Source organism: Leuresthes tenuis, unplaced genomic scaffold, assembly GCF_036924035.1.
Source record: "Leuresthes tenuis unplaced genomic scaffold, fLeuTen1.0.hap1 SCAF_18, whole genome shotgun sequence".
NCBI lineage: Eukaryota > Metazoa > Chordata > Actinopteri > Atheriniformes > Atherinopsidae > Leuresthes > Leuresthes tenuis.
The window spans coordinates 2,896,619-2,916,347 of NW_027325372.1; the positions used below are offsets into that span (position 1 = coordinate 2,896,619).

The window sequence follows — 19,729 nt, forward strand, 5'->3', positions numbered from 1 at the left end:
GCTTCAACAGCACATGTATGAATCAACACTGGACAAAAAACAAAGTTACGTTCAAGTTAGTTCATAAAGTATCAGGTCAGCAGTCATAAGGACATGTACACGATCCGTTTTTCCAACATGGTCAGTACTTGTAAACCTGAAAGTCCTGACGACAGTTCACAGCATCTATCCAGTCTCAGTTTGTTGGAGGATTGGGTTGAAGCCGTTTTCGTGCTGTTTTCATATTACAACCACCAGCTCCAGGGCATGTAAGGAGGGAAAACGTTCAACCGCTTCATTTTACAACCTAAATTTCAACGATACGACAAGAAAACACGACAGAAATTTAGACCGAAGCAGAACTGACACAGTCGAATGTTTGTCAGGTTAAAACATAGTTTTGTTCAAAGTTACATAAACGTTGACAAATGTTTTGTCACATGTTCTGTGGACATTCGTGGTCGGTTCAAATAGTCAGTTCATTTACCTCCTATTGTCTTTTCCTCGACTTGTTTCCTTGACCTGGCAGAAAATGTAATGGTAATAAGGAAAGATAGAAACAGAAATTCTTAATGACTTAAAGATAAACTACTGCTGGGATGAGACTCCGACCACACCTCAGCTCTGTTTTGTTGAGGAAGCTTTCTAATCACGATAAGAGCTGTTCGAATTCTCCAGATGTTCAGGAAAGGCGATCCTTTATCAGATCGATAATTCTGTCCTTACGAACTTTTATAGGCTTAAAACTTTCCTTTTTGATAAAGCTTATAGTTAGGGATGGCTCATGTGACCCTGAAACACCCCATAGTTAAGCTGCTTTTGGCCGGGTTCAGAGGTCTGAAACCGGCGGTTCTCTCATCCTTATGCTGCGGCTCTGCGTGGTTTGGGAAAATAACTAAAAAGCATCCAATTGAAGTTTATTTTATTTGCGTTAGTTCGTTTTTTATTGTAGTTCTAAATTGGAAGATTATTGTGATCTTGAAATATTAAGATAAAATTATATTTGATTATTTTCATTATTTTTCATCACTCAAAATCTGCGTCACAGTCACCGAAAAGCCGGCATATGTCCTCCAAAACACTGCATTCATCAAAACTTTCAACCCCAGGTAGGCCAAGACTGGTTAAATGTAAGAAAAGAAAAATATCTGAAGAAAACGGAACATTTAATGATGTTTGGGAAAGTTAATTTGCATTTACCACTGACCAGAGTGGCTGACCAGTATGTCAAATTTGTGGTTAGAAAGAGACCTTCAACTCGGTGTGTTTTCTTTATTACTAATTTTTTTAAGAGTTCAAAATGTCCCAAGTTGAGATGGAAGATCTCAACTTGGGACTGATGTGTCTTTTCTTGGAATTGACTTGAGACTTACTTCTGACCTTTAGAACAGTGACTTGTTCCCACCTTTGGTTCAAACTTACTTAAACTAAACAAATGTATTGCCACGTGTTCTATCTACATAAGCAGTGTGGATGTGATTGTATTTTTGGCACAAATGGAGCCCCATAGCTTGAAATTGCGAAAAACACTCCCGCATTTCCGCTGAATAAACAGGGTGTGTCCTGGGGACTGAAACTGGACTCTTTTATTTACCTTAATGTGTGTAAACGGAGGATTCATAATGGGATGCAATTTAATGGAAATTGAAAGTGAAAGTGAGAACAAAACTGCAGATGATTGGATGAGCGCCGCTCGCAGATCCAACCAGGTAGTCAGGAGTGGTCGTGCCGTCCAATCACAGCCCAACGTCCCTCCGCTGAAACACTTCGAGCCCAGAAAACGAGACACGGAGGTGAGTGAAACCGCTGTTCTTTTCCTTTATTCCTTCGTTTATCCTTTGTTTTCATGCCGGAAATGAAAACGAAATGTTTTGATGGTTTAATTGGATGTAATTAAAGTAACTGTCCAGACTTCTTGGTCCTTTATGTTGGCGTCAGAGAGGCTGTATGATGTTATTTTTCTGTCCATCTGAAGCTGCTTTTGAGTTTGATTTGAATGAACTTCCAACAGCAAAAGCAACTTCCTGATTGTAAATGTCAGTTCCTGTTCTTAAACCGGGTTATTTAGGAACTCTACCATGCCTCATCTGAGGAGATTGTAAAGTTATTTAAATAATCTTATTCTGTGTTACAGGCACCGCTGTTTACTTTATCGTCCATTCATTTCAGTGCAGTCATTTCCCAGCACTTACAGGACTGTGTTTCCTCAGTTACTGGTTTTCCTCTGACCATGAACATGCTAAAGGACAGCTGTGATCCTTCTGATCCACAGGCGACTTTACTGTCTTCATCTAAATGTAACACCTGGTTGAATAATAGAACCAGTTATTAATGTGAAATAAATTAAATCGAAATTTAGATGTGGACCAGTTATTCAGAAGATTAGATTCACTCGGGAGAAATGGGTGTGAGTCGGAAAAGACAACAAACAAGAGATCACTGTTGTGTTATATTAAAAAAAGTGAAACATATCATTTATTTCGATATGAATTGATTATCTTCTTCTCGGTTTCTATACAATAATAACACAAGACAAAATAAAAAATACACAAACTATTCCCTCTTTTCCTTTACAAATACACCTGTCACGTAAGTATCTAAATTTGATGTCTAATTCTTAGTTTAGTGCTAATTTAGTTGTTATTCTAATTGTCTAGTTTAATTCTAATTCTGTATTTTTAATTTTATTTTAGTGTGTTTCTTACTGACAGGTGGTTTCCTTAACTTATGCCTCTCTCAATCAAAACAATAAACAAAGATAAATAAAATAGTTACAACAGTAAAAGTCGGCTATACAATCACAATATATCACAAATAAACAAAATCGACTTCTCTGACAGTCCAGGTTCAGTTGGGTTTGGCTGCCACTTCAGTTCAGACTGTAATGTCTGACCAACTGAACTAAAGAATTTGATTGTTGTCCATAAAGGAGGTGGGGATGATGATGAGGAAGGTCACAATCAGCACACACACACACACACACACAAGCTCCTGGCCTTGGAAGCACAAGCCAGGAAAATAATCAACATAAATCTAAAACACACCTTCTAAATTATGTTATGTTATCATTTGATTATAGTATTAATATAGAGTAAAAACAAAACAAAACACACCTCTCTATAATCACAAACTGGATCAGCTGATAGTCAGCTGATTCACCGGCAACAATGCTAACGCTGTAGCCTTTAGCATTTAAAATTAGCCGTTGGTAGCTAAAACACACCTTATAAATTATGTTATCATTGTAATATTATTTTTTATCTTATCAATATTACGGGGGAAAAAAATCCACCAAAACACACCGATCTATATTTACATATTTACAAACTGGATCAGCTGATAGTCAGCTGATCCCAACCACCGGCAAAAATGCTAACACTGTAGCCGTTAACGTTTAACATTAGCCGTTGGTAGCTTGCCAACGTTTCTTTTTTTTTCTTCTTAACAGTCACTGAGCTACTATTTTTTCTTTTTAGTTCCAGGGCTACTTTGTGACGGAGTATTGTTTCACTCACCAAGAGTCTTTGATTTAAAACAACAGGATTATTACTGTTCCAGTGTGGTTTCTTCTTCTTTCTTTCTTTTCTTACTTTCTGTTGGTCTGTCTCTGTCTGGGTGCAGCTCTGAGAGTGAGGGCTTGGTCTACACAGCCTTTTATATCGGGACTGTTGTTATGGTTACATTAGAAATATATACATGTATTTATTTCGTTAATTAATAATTATTTATTAATTTAAATCATGTAACCTAAATATAAATCAAGTAATGTAAGTAAAATTATTATTTGTTTATTTAATATGTCCAGTAACCAGGGGTTACATAAATCTTTTGGAAGTCGACTCTGTGATAAAACTCCTTAACCGAAGGGCTAAAGGTATGATATACAGCACTGTGCACAAATCCTGATCCAGCCCTCATTTCTTTATATATTTCCAGTAAAACCTGAAATAATTGCAATAATTTATTGAAACATGGTCAAACATGAATATAGATACAGAATCTGGGGCAGAAACAGAGTTTTTTATCAGTTCTCAGCAGCTTTAAAGTGAATATCTGGTCTGAGCTCCTTTATTCTCCAACACAGCCTGAACCCTCTGAGACAAGCTTTCTGTCATTTATTTAAGCAGTCTTCAGGAATAGTTCTCCAGGCTTCTTGAAGGACATCCCAAAGCTCTTCTTTGGATGTGGGCTGCCTTTTGTTCCGTTCTCTGTCAGATGATCCCACACTGCTTCAATAATGTTGAGGTCCGGGCTCTGGGGAGGATTCATCCCTCCATAAGACCTGTTGCCACTGATTTTCAGTCCACTTCTTGTGTCATTTTCCCTTTAGGAAACACCGGACCGTCCTTCATGAGAGAAAGGAGCTCATTCTGTCCCATAATTCCTTGCAGCTGCAGCTTTGACAGATTATTTTCATGCAGTCGGACTAACTGTGATTCATAAATCTGAGGACAGGAGGATGTGACATCACTATATTTACCTTTTAAATAGTTTCTGTCCTTTTTCAGCTGCCAGCTTTGATGAGAGATATTTTCTATGCACATTATATTCTTTATTATCTCTAATCTGATAAATATGACTTGATGTAACGCTGATAAACTCCCATCAGATGAAGCATCTGCAGAATCTTTATTGAACATCTGGAGTTTCAGACCCACATCACAGCTGAGTTTTCCTCCATCTGACTTTAACCCCGTTATGTTTTTTTCAAGGTGAAGGAAAAGATAATCAGAGGTTTGTTCTTGTTTTATTTCCTATTTTACCGGACCCTCGGTCTCATTCTCAGCTGTTATCGCTCCACTCAGCTCTTCATCCTCTGAAACGAGTCCTTTTTGTTCTTCCATCTGCCTTTTATTGTCTTCATGTTAAACATGTTAGTTTGTGGTGTTCCTGCTGTTTGTTCTCATCGGTTCTCGTGTTGTTTTTATCGGCTGAAGAAAATGTTTCTACGCTGTTAAAGAAGAAACGTCAGAACAACAGAGCTCACAGAATAATAACTAATCATCTGAAGCATGTGGGTCAAATCTTTCTGAGTGAGAGACGGAGGAAAGAAAAATTCAAAGAAAACTGGACTCATTTCTCTGAGATGAAGCTGTTTTATTGAAGAAAGTCAAATATTTTCTGCTCTGAACATGAACTCTGAACTTTGTGCTGTTACAGGAAAACTGCCTCAGTTATACCCTCACATCAGTTTGACATTTTCTCCGTCAGATTTCACACAAACACTGAAATGAAGACAAAAGAAAACACTTTGTTCACTCCTTCAAAGCGGTATTTGCTGTGAAAATCTTCACTGGTTCTCACATTAAAGCTGATGAAGGATCTCCTGATTCCTGCTGATCCTGGAAATGACCGTTTCTGAGCACCTCAGAACAGACTTCCTCATCTGTTGGTTGATTTAGAAAACAGCAACAACATTTGATCTCTGAAGCAAATCAAAGTCAGTGTAGCTCCAGAATAATTTTACATTTACAAAGTGATGAGATGTGAACAGAGTCTGTGATAAAGGAAGGTCTGCTGATCTCTCTGTTGGGCTCCATGAAGTGGAAGAGAAACAACAACATACAGACACATCAACACAAGCATCCAACTAATATTTAGAGCTCAGAGAAGTTTAGATTTTCATGTGGAGAAATATTTCTGTGAATAAAACTCATCATTAGCAGTGATATCCTCCATGGCTGCACAAACACAGGAAAAAGCAGCAAATAAACAGCAGAACAGCAGCGGAGAGACATCACAGCAAAGAGCTGACAGGATACCTTTATTCCACTTTACACAACTCTGCTGTGGCTCCAGAATAATAAGGCCTAATCCCAGCATAGAGCGGCTGAGTGAATCTGGTCTGGACTCTGTGGAGCAGAGTCATGGTTCCAGAGACGCTGTAGAAGGACAGAATACCTGCTCTGTGATCCAGGTACACTCCGACTCTGGAGGACCGAGGACCTGAGATGGAGGTTTTTATCTTGTTGTAAATAAATGTAAAACTCTTTTGGTTATAATATAATGACCAAGATTTGTCATTATATCCAAATACACATTCAATCCCACCTCCTGCTCTGCTGATGTTCTTGTATGCGACTGCTACAACAACTCCTTCCCCTCCCATCTCCACCTCCCAGTAACTACGTCCAGTCAGACTCTCTCTGCTCAGGACCTGCTGATATTCCGTGAATCTGTCTGAATGATCAGAATAAGACTGAGGTTGTTTCATTAAAGTCACTTTTCTGTTCCCCTCTGACAGTAACAGCCATCTGTTTACTGTGTTTGGATCCAGTGTGATTTCACATGAATATTTTAAGAATCCAGCTCTGCTCTTTGGTTCTAGTTCAGGTTCAGGTTCAGGTTCAGGTTCTGGTTCAGGTTCAGGTTCAGGTTCAGGTTCAGGTTCAGGTTCAGGTTCAGGTTCAGGTTCTGGTTCTGGTTGAGGCAGTAAAACATCCACTGCAGCGCCTCTCAGTGAGATGTTGGTCCATTCCTCTCTCAGGATGTCCTGCAGTTTCTCTCTGAGCTCTGACACAGCTGCTGTCACAGCCTCAAAGTGCCTCAGAGGACGGATCTTGATGCTGGATGAGGGTGTAGACTCCCTGAGTGCTGACACTGAGGGGTAGTTGTGTAGAAACTGGGTGTGATCCTCTGTGTCTGAGAGCTGCTGCAGCTCAGCATCTTTCCTCTTCAGCTCAGTGATCTCCTGCTCCAGCTTCTCCTGAAGCTCTTTGACTCGACTCACTTCAGTTTCCTGCTGGGATCTGATCTGCTGCTTCACCTCAGAGCTTCTTTTCTGGAGGAGACGGATCAGCTCAGTGAAGATCTTCTCACTGTGCTCCACTGTTTTATCAGCAGACTGATTGATGGCCTCCACCTGCTGCTGAAGCAGCTTCACATCTTTCTCTCGGTCCTGGACTCTCTGCTGGATTTGTTGCCGACTCCCCTCCAGCTCTCTCTGCCTCTCAGTCCTTTCTGCTGCAGCTGACACTGTGTCGTGGCCTTTATGTTCATCCACAGAGCAGAGATAACAGATAGACTTCTGATCAGAGCGGCAGAACATCTTCATCACCTCATCGTGAAGAGAGCAGATGTTCTCCTGGAGGTTCTTGGAGGGCTCCACCAGCTTGTGTTTCCTTAATGGAGGTGAATCATAATGAGGCTGAAGGTGTTTCTCACAGTAAGAGGCCAGACAGACTAAACAGGACTTGATGGCTTTCAGTTTTCTTCCAGAGCAGACATCACAGGCCACATCTTCAGGTCCAGCATAGCAGTGATCAGCAGGAGCAGCTTGGAGTCCAGTCTTCTTCAGCTGCTCCACTAAATCAGCTAACATGGTGTTTTTCCCCAGGACAGGCCTCGGTATGAATATCTGCCTGCACTGAGGGCAGCTGTGGATTCCCTTCTGATCCTCTCCATCCCAGATGCCTTTAATACAGTTCCTGCAGTAGCTGTGTCCACACTGAAGAGTCACCGGATCCTTCAGCAGATCCAAACAGATCGAACAAGAGAAGCTTTCTCTGTCCAGCTTAGCTCCTTTCTGCGCCATTTCTCCTCTCAGATCAGCGACTGACTCGTCTGTGTTCCTGCTGTAAAGGACTCCTCACAGCTGCTGCACCTTTGGACTTTAACTTTAATCTTTCCAGGAGGAGGAGAAACTTGAAATAATATCCAGTAAGTAATAAAAACTGAGTGGTTTTATTCACCATAAAGACATAAAAACAGCACAAAGTCCAGCTCATTGTGTTTGGATCTGATTTCAGAGAATGAACTGATGAACTTTTCTGAGATGATTAACAGACTTTAAAGATTTCTGCAGCATGTTGATTCTCTGTTTGGTTTCCTTCACTTTTTAGACTTAAAAGGATAATTTTTTTATCTTTATCACCTGTTTGAGTCACAGAAAACAATCTTTAGAATGAAAAACTGAGGATCCTAGTTTCTCCTTTTTTCCTCTTTCCCTCTTGGGGGTGTGTGTTTCGTCTGTCTGTAGGTGGGAATGTAAGCTGGGAGGAGTTGGAGTCACTCACACCTGCAGCCCATCTGGCACTCAGGATAAAAGACCGGCTCACTCCTCCACTTGTTGCCAGCGTCCTTGTAGATGAGACGGTTTCATGATGTTTTCTTCTAAAACTTCTCTAAAGGAGCTCATAAACTGCATTTAAGTGAAATATCAGACAGATGATGGAAACTCTCACCTGCCTGAGCACTAAATTTATCCTCCATGTTGTGTGTGTGAGCAGATTTGATGAAACACTTTCACTGCAACCCCTGAACACGATGAAGGGACAGAAGCAAAGTCTGAGATTTCTCATTAAAGTTTGGATGAAAAAGCTCCGAACATGCAAAGCTCTGCTGCAGATCAGTGGTTTTCATTCATTCAGACATGTGAGCAGTTACAGACAAAGTGAACAGTTGGGTCAGTTTCCAGGATGAGGGATTTCTCACTGAAACTTAATGTTTCTGTTTCTGTATTTATCAGACGCTTTTATCCAAAGCGACTTACAAATGAAGATATAACAGCTCTATAAAAAGCTAACAATAAGCTACATAGAAGGAACCCAGGAGTCGGACTCTGTCAGAGGGGACAGAGTAGAGATAGGGTGCAGGCATAGAAGGAAGTGCAGAAAGATAAAGTGCAGAGATAGAGGGGGTAGGGAAGTACAAGGTAAGTGCTGGGATAGGAGATGCTCTCTGAAGAGCTGGGTTTTCAGGAGCTTCTTGAAGATAGACAGGGACGCCCCTGTTCTGGTAGCGCTCGGTAGGTCATTCCACCATCGTGGGACGACACATGAACAGAGTTTGGATTGTCTTAGGCGTGGTGTAGGAGCTGCTAGACGACAATCCTGGGACCAACGGAGGGACCCAGTTGGGACATAAGCCTTTGCAAGAGCATTCAAGTAGATGGAGCCGTTCCATTAAGCTCTTTGTAGCTAACATCAGGGACTTGGATCTGATGCGGGCGGCTAAGGGCAGCCAGAGGAGCTCAATGAACAGAGGGGGGACATGTTCTTTTAGGCTGATCCAAGACCAGACGCACCGTCGCGTTCTGGACCATCTGCAGAGGTTTCACAGCACAGGCTGGAGACCAGTTAGGAGAGCGCTGCAGTAGTGAAGGTGGGAGATGACCATGGCCTGCACCAAGAGCTGGGGGGCATGTTGGGTTAGGTATGGTCTGATCTTTCTCATGTTTAGTAATGCAAAGCGGCAGGAACGAGCAACCTAGGTAACGTGATCTTTGAAGGTTAGTTGGTCATCAATCATGACACCCAAGTTTCTAGTAACCTTTGATGGAGAGAGATAGGGATTTGGTTTGGATGCAGATACTGTGGTGTGTGGTTGGTTTGGCTGGAAAGACCAGCAGTTCAGTTTTTGGGAGGTTAAGTTGGAGATGATGGGCTTTCATCCATGTTGATATGTCAGAGAGACAGTCTGAGATTCATGCTGAGACCGTGTGGTCGTCAGGTGGGAATGACAGATAGAGCTGGGTATCATCAGCATAACATTGGTATGAGAAGCCATGTGATCGGATGATCTGTCCCAGTGAGTTGGTGTATATGGCAAAGAGAAGAGGTCCCAGTACTGAGCCTTGGGGGACCCCTGTGGCAAGGTGGTGCGCTGCAGAAGTGTGACCAAGCCAGGATAGTTTGAAGGACCGACCAGTGAGGTATGATTCAAACCAGGAGTGTGCTCTCCCTGTGATGCCCATGCTAGAGAGCATGGACAAAAGGATACTGTGGTTGACTGTGTCAAATGCAGCTGATAAGTCGAGCAGGATAAGTACAGAGGACTTAGCTGTCGCTCTGGCTTCTTTTAAGGCTTCTGTCACAGCCAACAGAGCCGTTGCGGTGGAGTGTCCACTTTTAAACCTATATTGGTTTGGGTCAAGGAGGTTGTTATGAGAGAGGTAATCAGTGACCTGCTTAAAGACCCCCTTTCAATGATTTTAGACAGAAACGGGAGGAGAGAGACCGGCCGATAATTCTCCACATGAGTCGGAGGGAGGGAAGGTTTCTTGTAACCTGAGCTTGTTTGAAAGTGGTAGGAAATGTGCCCGATGTCAGTAAAGCATTAATCACATGCATGACTGCTGCAGTTACAGCAGGAGCAATGGATTGGAGAAGATTAGTAGGAACGGGGTCCAGCGGGCATGTCGTAGGACGGCTACATGTGAGAAGCCTAGACACACTGCTCTGAGTGAGAGGGGTAAATGAGGAAAATGATGCAGGAGGACTTCTGCATGCAGATTTTGTGGTACCAGGTTCGGTAAACTGTTTGCTTCTAGCTGCCACTTTGTCAGTAAACAATGAGGCAAAGGTGTCTGCAGTTAGATTGGTAGCAGGTGGAGGAGGCGGAGGATTAAGTAGAGTTTTGAAGGTGGAAAAAGGTTTCCGGGTGTCGGTAGTGCTATGAATCTTGTTGATGTAGAAAGACTTTTTTGCATCAGTAACAGTGGATGAGAATGATGACAGTAGCGCCTGGAGTTTAGCTAGATCTGCAGGATCTTTTGACTTGTGCCATTTCCTTTCGGCAGCTCTGAGATTGGTGCGCAACGCTCGGAGAGCATCATTAAGTCAGGGGTGAGACTGGGAGGATCGGGAGGGTTTGGTGGATAGAGGACACAGACTAAAGATCTCCTGTTGGCTGTAATCTAAGTTTTCACAAAAAATCAAAGAGTGAAGTCAGAGAAAATGAGGGAAAGTCACAACAGAAGAACTTTCTTCCTTCAGTCATCGCTCAAGCTTTCAGCTTTATTTCATGGCCTGCTGGGGGGGCCCAACCAAGAGGCACTTCTACAGGCTCTGGGGAGGATTCATCCCTCCATAAGACCTGTTGCCACTGATTTTCAGTCCACTTCTTGTGTCATTTGGCACAGCTCAGCCTTTTCTCCCTGTTTCCCTTCCTTAAGAATGGCTTCTTGACAGCCACCCTTCCATGGAGACCATTTCTGATGAGGCTTGGGCCAACAGTAGATGGATCAGCTGAAGGTCCAGATGCATCTCTCAGGTCCTGTCAGGTCACAGCTGGATTTTTTCCTCTTTCTTAAGGACATCACTTTCAGATCCTGTTCATCTGCTGTAGATAGTTTTTTAGGCCTGACACTTCTTCTTTTGTCCTCCACTTGTCCAGTTTCCTCAAATGTTTTAAGGACACACTGCACACCATGCTGAGATATGCCAAGTTTTCAGCTAATAGCTCTTTGGGAATCACCTTGTTGCTGCAGAAATCCTATTTTCTGTCTGTCAAACTGTGTTTTCTTTGCTGTTTTTCATAGATGCAGCTAAAGAAATGGGAACAAATGATGTGTCTTTGTGACAAAGTGCCTAAAGATCCAGTTTAAAATGGCTTCTTTGCTAAGTTGTCTGTTCTGTGTCGACACAACACTGGTTCATCCCTTGAGTTAGGAGCCTTTTTTCTGCCTGAATGGGTCATAGGTCAGAGTTAAGTGGCTTAACAAAGAAAAAACACATTCCTCTGAAAATGCTCAGGTACAAGGACTGAAAATGAGGGAAAAGGGAGAAAATGTCCAAAGAAAAACTTAAATTTTTGTAAATACACGTTCTGCTGTGCAGGGTTTTGTCTGTCTCGGTGTTGGATTATCCAGATGTGATGCTTCACACTTGAGTTGCAGGTTACTCTCTGTGTTTTCCAGTTGAAGGTTGAGACCAAGGAGCTATGGACGGACAGTCTCCCCGCCCCCCCTCTGCAAGACAAAGGCAGAGAGTTCAGGAGCAACAATCAGGTGAAGCTGCTGATTAACCTGCTCATCGTTCGCTGTGGCGTTCAGTCGTCTAATTCTTGACTGTGTTTGAAGTTGAAAGCTCTGTGGTGGCCGAGGACCCGGGCTCCGTCTCCCCAGAGCTGGCCCAGTGGATCAAACTCAACGCCAAAGAGCTGAAGATCTGTCAGAAGGACCGCTGCTGGGCCGCTGAGGTGGTCAACGACTTCCGGGAAAACCTGCTGAAGTTCCTGAAGAGCAACAGCGATCAGCCTTTCTTCCAGGCGGTGGACTTCCTCACCACCGGCAGCTACTTCGAGAAAGTGAAGGTGAGGTCATGTTTAGGCCTCTAAATGAGTTTATCAGAAAGATTAAGATGTGTTTACTGTGAGACAAAATGTTTCAGAATCTGACCTGAAAACGTTTTCCTGATGTTCTGCTTCAGTTCTAAGGCAGAGATGCTTTATTGGACTTTAACACTTTATTTTAGTTCTATTGAATTAAAGAAGGGAGAGATCAAGAAAGGAAGCGAGGACACAATTAATGAAAGAGGAGCAAAAGGAAGGAAGGAATCAAAGAGAAAGAAACTAATTATATTAAGGATTAAAACAAGGAAAGAAGGAATTAATGAAGGAATAATGGGAATAGGAGGAAGGAATTATAGGTTAAGGAAGACAGGAAGTCATTAAACAAAGAATAGAGAGAAGGAATTGATTATCAAAGGATGGAGGGAAATAAAGAAGGAATTAAACTAGTAGCAGAGAGAAGGAAATAAATTAAATGAAGGAATTGACTAAAGGAAGGAAGGAAAAAGCAAGGGAAAAGGGAATGAAAAGAAAGAAGAAGTATGCACTGAAATAGTCAAAAAATGAAGGGAAGAGGGAATGAAATGTAGAGGAGGGAAGGAAAGAAGCAACCGAAGAGAGGAATGTTTTCAAGGAATGGAAAGAAAGAAGTAAAATACTGAAGAAATGAAGGAATAAAAGGGAGGAAATAATGAAAGAATCGAAAGTAGGAATGTCAAGAGGAAGGAAAGAAGAAAGGAATAGAGGGAATGAATGAATGAATGAAGCAAGGAAGAGAAGGAGAAAAAGGAATGAATGTGAAAAAGAAATGAAAAAGAATTAAATATTTAAAGAAGGAACGAATGAATAAAACATAAATATACAGATTTGTGTGATTTAGCAGCTCCTGATGAAGGAAGAAGAAGAAGAAGAAGTGTTTTTAACTTTAAAACAGCATCATCCCACATTTCCCTCCTCAGATCCACAACCCGGATGAGTTCGACATGATGCTGAAGCTGCAGGTTCCGCGCCTCAACACCACGAAGCTCGACGGCGGCCTCTTCTACCGGATGGATCTAAGCCGGCCCACTCGCACCCCCGTGCAGGCCTTTCTCCTGGAGAACGGGCTCACGCTCTCATCCAGCAAGATCCTCACTGAGATGTACCGCCTGGTCCGGAAGTTCCTCAAGACCTACAGAGGTGCTCCGCCTCACCTTCTTTACCTGATGCTTTGTGTAAATTTGGGGATTTAAAAGGAAATAATGATTATTTTAAGCACTTATTTCCTCATATTTGTCCCTAATTTTAATGTAGTTCCTGATGAATTTCTCAGAGCTTTTTAGCTTTAAGCTATAAAGGGGAACTCCGGTATTTTTAAACCTGGACCTTATTTCTGGCATGAAATACGTTCATCTGCTCACCGAGAACAGTTTAGCTCATAGCTTCTGTGTTGTTGTTATTGGCGGCTATTGGGGGGCTTACAGAGGGCTTTCTACACACTCGTCTGCTGGGATGATGTCATAGACACGCGCACGCGACATCATCCCAGTAGACGAGTGTGTAGAAAGCCCTCTATAAGCCCCCCGATAGCCGCCAATAACAACAACACAGCAGCTATGAGCTAACAGAGCTATAGCACACGTTCATTCATTCATTCTTCTTAAAGTATTGGTGAAATAAAGACAGATAATGCCTTATTTAGAGGCTGCATCCTCTAAGCCCCGTTCACTCCGTTATATGGATCTCCAGTTATCTAAATATCTTCTGAAGGACGCCGACTTTCACCAAACTTTCACCAAACTGTTCTCAGTGAGTAGATGAACGTATTTCATGCCAGAAATAATAATACCGGAGTTCCCCTTTAAGCTCTATTTTGTATCTTGTCCTGATAAAGGCCCCAAAGTCAGTCAGTACCAGGTGAAACAAGCTTGTGCTCTATGGCTCAGACACATTCATTTGTTCCTGTTCAACCTCTGCTTGCTTCCAGTTCCTGATAGACGGTGTCGCTGGGAGGTGAATAAGAAGCAGCCGTACTGTCCGGCTGTCACGTTGTCCCTGTGCAGAACCGAGAAGAACAGCGATGAGCTGATCTCTGTGGATGTGGTTCCTGCCCTGGAGGTAATCATCTCATCTGTGGTCAAGGAACACACAAAGTCATCCGGGTTACTTTGGGCCTCCAGAACAGCATAAAGATGCGACTACAGCTCAGAAACAAGTTATTTGTCCTTGTTGTTAGTTGCTGTGGCCTCCACAGCAGGGTCCGAGGAACCAGGATCCATGTTCGACCCGTTGATCTAATGTGACTATAACGTTCGTCCTCGTGTCTGTTTGGAGGTTCCGGGTTGGCCGCCTGCGGCCCGCAACGGCCCAGAAGTGGACAACTGGCTCGGCAAGAAGGTTCGCCAAGAAATCCGAGGCTTGCCGTGTTACTTTGTACCGAAGAGGCTGAAAGGACGAAACCTCAGCGAGGACGCCAAAGGTGAGTTCTTTAAACTACAGGCATATTCATCAGAGGGAGGGAGATGTTCCTGGAATAAAAACACTGAACACTGAGTTCATAAACAGGACAAAAGTCATCTGGAGTTTTCTTTCGACTTTATTTTGACTTCAGGTGCTCTGAAACGTCACATGACATTCAGGTGAGGTGGTTCACCTGCTCCTCACCTGCCGGTCGGTAGCTTCCTCTGCCCTGATTGGCTAACTCAAATGTCGTGTAGATTTATCTCAGTGTAGTTTCTAGAACTGAATAAACCTCAAGAATCAAGAAAAATATGTCCAGTTGCCCTTATTCAAGCTCTCAGGATGACACAGTGAAGCACAGTGGTGGCAGCATCATGCTGTGGGGATGTTTTTCATCAGAACTGAGGGAATGATGGAGGTTCACAGTGGTTTACAAAATTATTCGTCCACTTTGGTGTTTATCTTATTTGTTGCTTTACAACTTCTAATTTAAATGTTTTTTTAGGGGTTTTATATAAAAAAATGTACCAAAAAAAGAATTTAAAAATAATTAATTAAAAGATAAAAGATGTCTTCAATCCGTTTCCTATGAAGCCCCTAAATATGATCTGGTACCACAAATTATCTTTAAAAGTCACATAATTCGGTCCCGCCGGGTCCCGCGGGAACCAACTCAAATCTCGCGGGAGCGGGCGGCTAAAAAAAACCCACTGCGGGATCGGGATGTAGCCTAGCGACAGGATGTCAATAAATGACGTGGAAAGGAAGCTCAAAGAAGATCTTTACAGCACAAAGACAAAGCACGTCTGACATTTGGAGAAGTTTCCCAGTTGTCCATGAATCTCTTTATTAATAGCCTATAAAATGACGTTTTTTGTTTTTTCCTTTCTGGACGAGAGAAGACACAAAATCAATGCATTTCTATGATTGTGCGGGCATAAATTCTGAAAGTTTTGCGGGTGCGGGCTAGGGGTGGGCGATAGTATGATATTAAATCGTGAACGATTGAAACGTGAAGACGATCCGTAACGATCTGTCAAACTGCAGAGATCGTGAGATCGTCTCGGGCACATTCTATAAATTGCAGTTCTATGCTGATGCACCGACGTATTACGTTGTTAACCGGACCGACCAATCACAGCGAATTACGGGCAGTGACGCGCTTTCTTACCCTCCTCCTTGTTTGTGTGTGTAGCGGTAGCTGCGTGGAGAGCCGTGGCTGAAAGCCAAACCGAGGACCTGGTCGCTAAAAAAATTCCACCTCCATTAAATGGAATTGGTTTGGATTTTCCGCAACTGATCAAGCGCAAGCAAATGTAATTTGCAAAGTTTGCACAGAAACGGTTCACATGTCGGGTGGCAACAGAACGAACCTGTTCAATCACCTGAAGAAGAAGCATCCCAAACAGTATGCTGAGAGCCAAACAGCGAGGGGCCCGGCGGCACCGGCACCGCAGGGGAGGCAGCAGCTAGCTAAGACCAAAACAGACAACATTAACACAGGCATTTGACAAAGTCAAGCAAGTGACAGAAAGAGGTAACAGAAGCAGTTACCTTTTATCTTGCAAAAGATATGGTCCCAGAACGGTAGAAAAGGAGCGGTTCGGACGCATGTTTCAAGTAGTTGAGCCGCGGTACGAGCTGCCCAACCGAAAATACTTCTGCAACTGTCTGTTTTTCACTTTTCAACTTAAGATTGTGATAAAATCGAAATCGTGATTTTATTTAAAAGAAAATCGTGATATGATATTTTTGCCATATCGCCCACCCCTAAAGATCCAATTCAAAGCAGCTTATTTGCTAAATTGCAGGCGGTAATAGTCAGAAATTCAGCAGGAGCGGGATGAAGAAAACAGCAGGTCAAAGCATCTTTTACGACAGCAAAGAGATGCCGCAGCGGAGGATGAGCATGCACACAAAATGATGCAAAATAAATTTAAAATAGTTCTGTGAAAGATCCTTTAATGGTCGTCCGCTGGTGTCTGTTCTCACTCCTCATCAGAGAGTTGGAGGATTTCGTTCTCTCACATCGAGAAGAAAATCATCACGTCTCACGGCAACAAGAAGACCTGCTGTGAGAAAAACGGCGCCAAATGCTGCCGGTGAGTTCACGCTGTGCTTCGTGGTCGTCTGGCTCGTCGTGGCTCAGGCTCGACACATTTTGAGCAATCGATCTGTCCAGAGTATTGATGAATATTTCATTTGTTGTAACTAACTGATCATCTTTTCTCTCACAGGAAACAGTGTCTGATGCTACTCAAATCTCTGATTGAGGGTCTGAAACGGCGTTTTCCCAAAGAGCTGGTTGACCTCTGCTCGTACCACGGAAAGACCACGTTCCTGCACACCTTAGCCTGGAGGTACTCAGAGATTCTTCCATTTATTCCAGGTTTAGAGTGAAAGTAGATTCTTTCTCTGACCTGCCGAAGTTTCTGTGAGACGCTGAAAAATTGATGTGAAGAATCGGGGAAGCTGCGGCAGTTTTTATCTTTGAGTTTTCCTTCAGGGGAAACAGCTTTTAGTGACCGCTGCCCTGTTTCATGTAGCTGTTTGTTTCACACAGAGAAAGATTTATAATGTTGACTTTAGCGTCTTGGCACCTTTGCCAGCTTTAAAGGTAACATATGATGCCCTTTTTAACAGTTTGACACCATTTTCTGAGGTCTTATTGAGATGTTCGAGGCTGTGGAGAGTTATGGTGTGTTCAAAGGTTTGGATGACAGGTAACGAACGTAAACACACCGCATCTCTCCACATATAGCTCTGTTAGCTCATAGCTGCTGTTATGTGGCTACTTGCAGCTATAGGAGAGCTAACGGAGGGATTTCTACACAGGCACTCTACTGGGACCACTTCATCCACACGCCCCCCTGCAGCACAGTTTATTCACTCCGTGCTCTGTGACAGTCGGCTAACTTCACACAGAGTTTGCTGCTGATAGTTTTGTGCAACATGGCAGGATATTTATCATGTAGGACTGGATAGTTAGATTGCTACCTTTCATGTAGGTGACCTGGGTTCAAATCCCCTGCATGAAAGGTTCTACTACCTCCAGTAGGGGTCCTTAGGCAAGACCCTCTGACCCTATCTGCCTACCTGTAAGTCGCTTTGGATAAAAGCTTCTGCTAAATACATAAACAACATATATCAGATTTTGACCATGTGAACAACGACTTTGAGTAAGATGGACGTTCTTACCGGAGTGAATAAACTGTTCTGCAGGGGGGCGTGTGGATGAAGTGGTCCCAGTAGAGTGCCTGTGTAGAAATCCCTCCGTTAGATCTCCTATAGCTGCAAGTAGCCACATAACAGCAGCTATGAGCTAACAGAGCTATAGCACACGTTCATTCATTCATTCTTCTTAAAGTATTGGTGAAATAAAGACAGATAATGCCTTATTTAGAGGCTGCATCCTCTAAGCCCCGTTCACTCCGTTATATGGATCTCCAGTTATCTAAATATCTTCCGAAGGACGCCGACTTTCACCAAACTGTTCTCAGTGAGTAGATCAACGTATTTCATGCCAGAAATAAGGTTTAAAAACACTGGAGTTCCCCTTTAAGAAACAGGAGCTGCTGTGCTTAAACCAGCAGGTATTTTAACCCGAACCTGCCTCATACATCTCAATAAGACCAATGTCTTTTCCAGTCATTCATTCAGATTTTTCTGTCTGTTGCATCTTTCGTGTTTTCTCTCCCGACGTCTCATCCGTCAGATATGACGACGCCGCCTGGACTCGTCCTCAGCTTCCCGCCTGCTTCCTGTACCTCGTCAACGCTCTGGAGGACTACGCCCGCAGAGGCTCGCTCCCTCACTTCTTTGTCCCCGACTGCAACCTCTTCTCGCCGGCCGTCTTCCCCCGCAAAGCGCGGGACTTCCTGGTCAACGCCCTGGAGCAGCAGAGGAGGGAAGGCATGCCCCTGCTGAAGCCTCCAGCTCCCGTTTCTCCTCTGAGATCAATAAGGTTTCCGGGAGAAACCACCGCTGGGAAACCCGCCGGAGACTCCTCTCTACTGACTGCAGATCACTCAATGAAACTCATCCTGGGGTTAATTGTTGTTTTGGCTTTATATGTGTGTATTTTGGCTTGAAATTATGGGAAAAAGAGACACAAACTCAGTGAAACCCGGTAATAAAGGAAGTTATTCCAGATCTATTTTAATGTGTTCTGTAATTTCTCATCACATGGATGATCGAACTCCATCAGTGTATTTTGCTGTTATTCATTTTTTACTTTTAAAATCAATTATTTAACCATGTTTAAATACCACAAATGATTATTCTTGTCCCAATATTTCATCATTTTTATTTCAAATCTGCTACTAAAACATTTAGTAAGAATCTTTTAGGTTGTTTTTCATGAGTTTAACTTATTTCCGTTTATCTTTTCCTTTCATAAGATGCGTTTTACTGCTCGTGTTTCAGAACATTTCTCTACAGGTTTCCTCCTGCAACATATACGGTGAAATTATTAGACTTTCCAAATTAAATAAACGTTTTTTAAATTAAATTCTGTGTTATAGCTTTCAGATTGCTTGTAATTTTTTTTGTCATTTACTGGTATCAACACATAAAGTTGGAATCCTGTGCAAAATGTAAAGGGGGAACTCATTTAAATGATTTGTGAGTGAATTAAAACCCAAATTCAGTCTAAATCTGTACAAAAACAACATTAAATCTTCAATTTAAGGTATTTTCGGAGTTTTCTGCTCATCGTGAATTTGTTCACGTTTTTGCCAAGTTTGAACGAATGAAAAAAAATCAAATGCTGTGTATTAATTTAAGAGAAACTTAAAATTTAACAACTCTTAGTTAATTATGTTGATTATAAACGGGTCAGAGGTAAAGAAAATAGGAAGGAGCTTATCACTGTCAAAGAATGAGGCTTTTTCTGTTTTGAATGGTCTTTTATCAATAAAATGTGTCACATTCCTGGTTATAGACACAACTCTACTTATTTTAGATCAACTAAAAGATAGTCAGTACTGTACATTTAATCCAGAATTTAACCACAAGTGAATTGTTTGTACTCAACAAGATTTAACTTCAGTCATTTCATGTTTCTTTGCTTCTTTTCTTCAATAAGACTCTGGGAACCACAAGGAAACCTGCAGCCTGAGAGCAAAGTGCTCTGTTGGGGAAATATCCAACTGTGAGATCTTTAAGATATGATGGAGCTCGGTCATTAAGAGCTTTATATGTGAGGAGAAGAATCTTAAATTCTATTCTGAATCTAACAGGGAGCCAATGAAGAGAAGCTAAGACTGGAGAAACATGATCTCTGCTGTTAGATCTCATCAGA

At 42.4% G+C, this 19,729-nt stretch overlaps 3 protein-coding genes across 9 annotated transcripts in view; 1 reads left to right on the forward strand and 2 right to left on the reverse strand.

Moving 5' to 3' along the window:
• Nucleotides 1-1,718: 1,718 nt before the first annotated feature.
• Nucleotides 1,719-19,122, forward strand: LOC140275547 (cyclic GMP-AMP synthase). Of its 4 annotated transcripts, none has more exons than XM_072371061.1 (9): nucleotides 1,719-1,772; nucleotides 11,624-11,707; nucleotides 11,780-12,012; nucleotides 12,948-13,167; nucleotides 13,955-14,085; nucleotides 14,302-14,446; nucleotides 16,430-16,529; nucleotides 16,665-16,787; nucleotides 17,071-17,203. In XM_072371061.1, exons 2-9 carry the CDS (start codon nucleotides 11,641-11,643, stop codon nucleotides 17,186-17,188), a joined length of 1,137 nt encoding a protein of 378 aa, XP_072227162.1. In that variant the 5' UTR covers nucleotides 1,719-1,772; nucleotides 11,624-11,640; the 3' UTR covers nucleotides 17,189-17,203. The 4 variants fall into 4 exon arrangements, with proteins under 4 accessions (XP_072227162.1, XP_072227159.1, XP_072227160.1 ...); XM_072371058.1 differs by lacking the exon at nucleotides 17,071-17,203 and adding an exon at nucleotides 18,143-19,122 and having other exon boundaries at nucleotides 1,721-1,772; XM_072371059.1 differs by lacking the exon at nucleotides 17,071-17,203 and adding an exon at nucleotides 18,143-19,122 and having other exon boundaries at nucleotides 1,731-1,772; nucleotides 11,618-11,707.
• Nucleotides 5,652-19,729, reverse strand: part of LOC140275542 (tripartite motif-containing protein 16-like) — a 29,491-nt gene continuing 15,413 nt past the window's right edge. For all 4 annotated transcript variants that reach the window (XM_072371050.1, XM_072371053.1, XM_072371052.1 and 1 more), the window contains one exon: nucleotides 5,652-5,729. The gene's annotated coding sequence lies outside the window, so the exon portion shown is untranslated. The remainder of the gene's footprint in view (nucleotides 5,730-19,729) is intronic.
• LOC140275540 (tripartite motif-containing protein 16-like) lies at nucleotides 5,726-7,567 on the reverse strand. Its single transcript, XM_072371049.1, has one exon. The coding sequence runs from the start codon at nucleotides 7,511-7,513 to the stop codon at nucleotides 5,744-5,746; it is 1,770 nt and encodes a 589-aa protein (XP_072227150.1). The 5' UTR covers nucleotides 7,514-7,567; the 3' UTR covers nucleotides 5,726-5,743.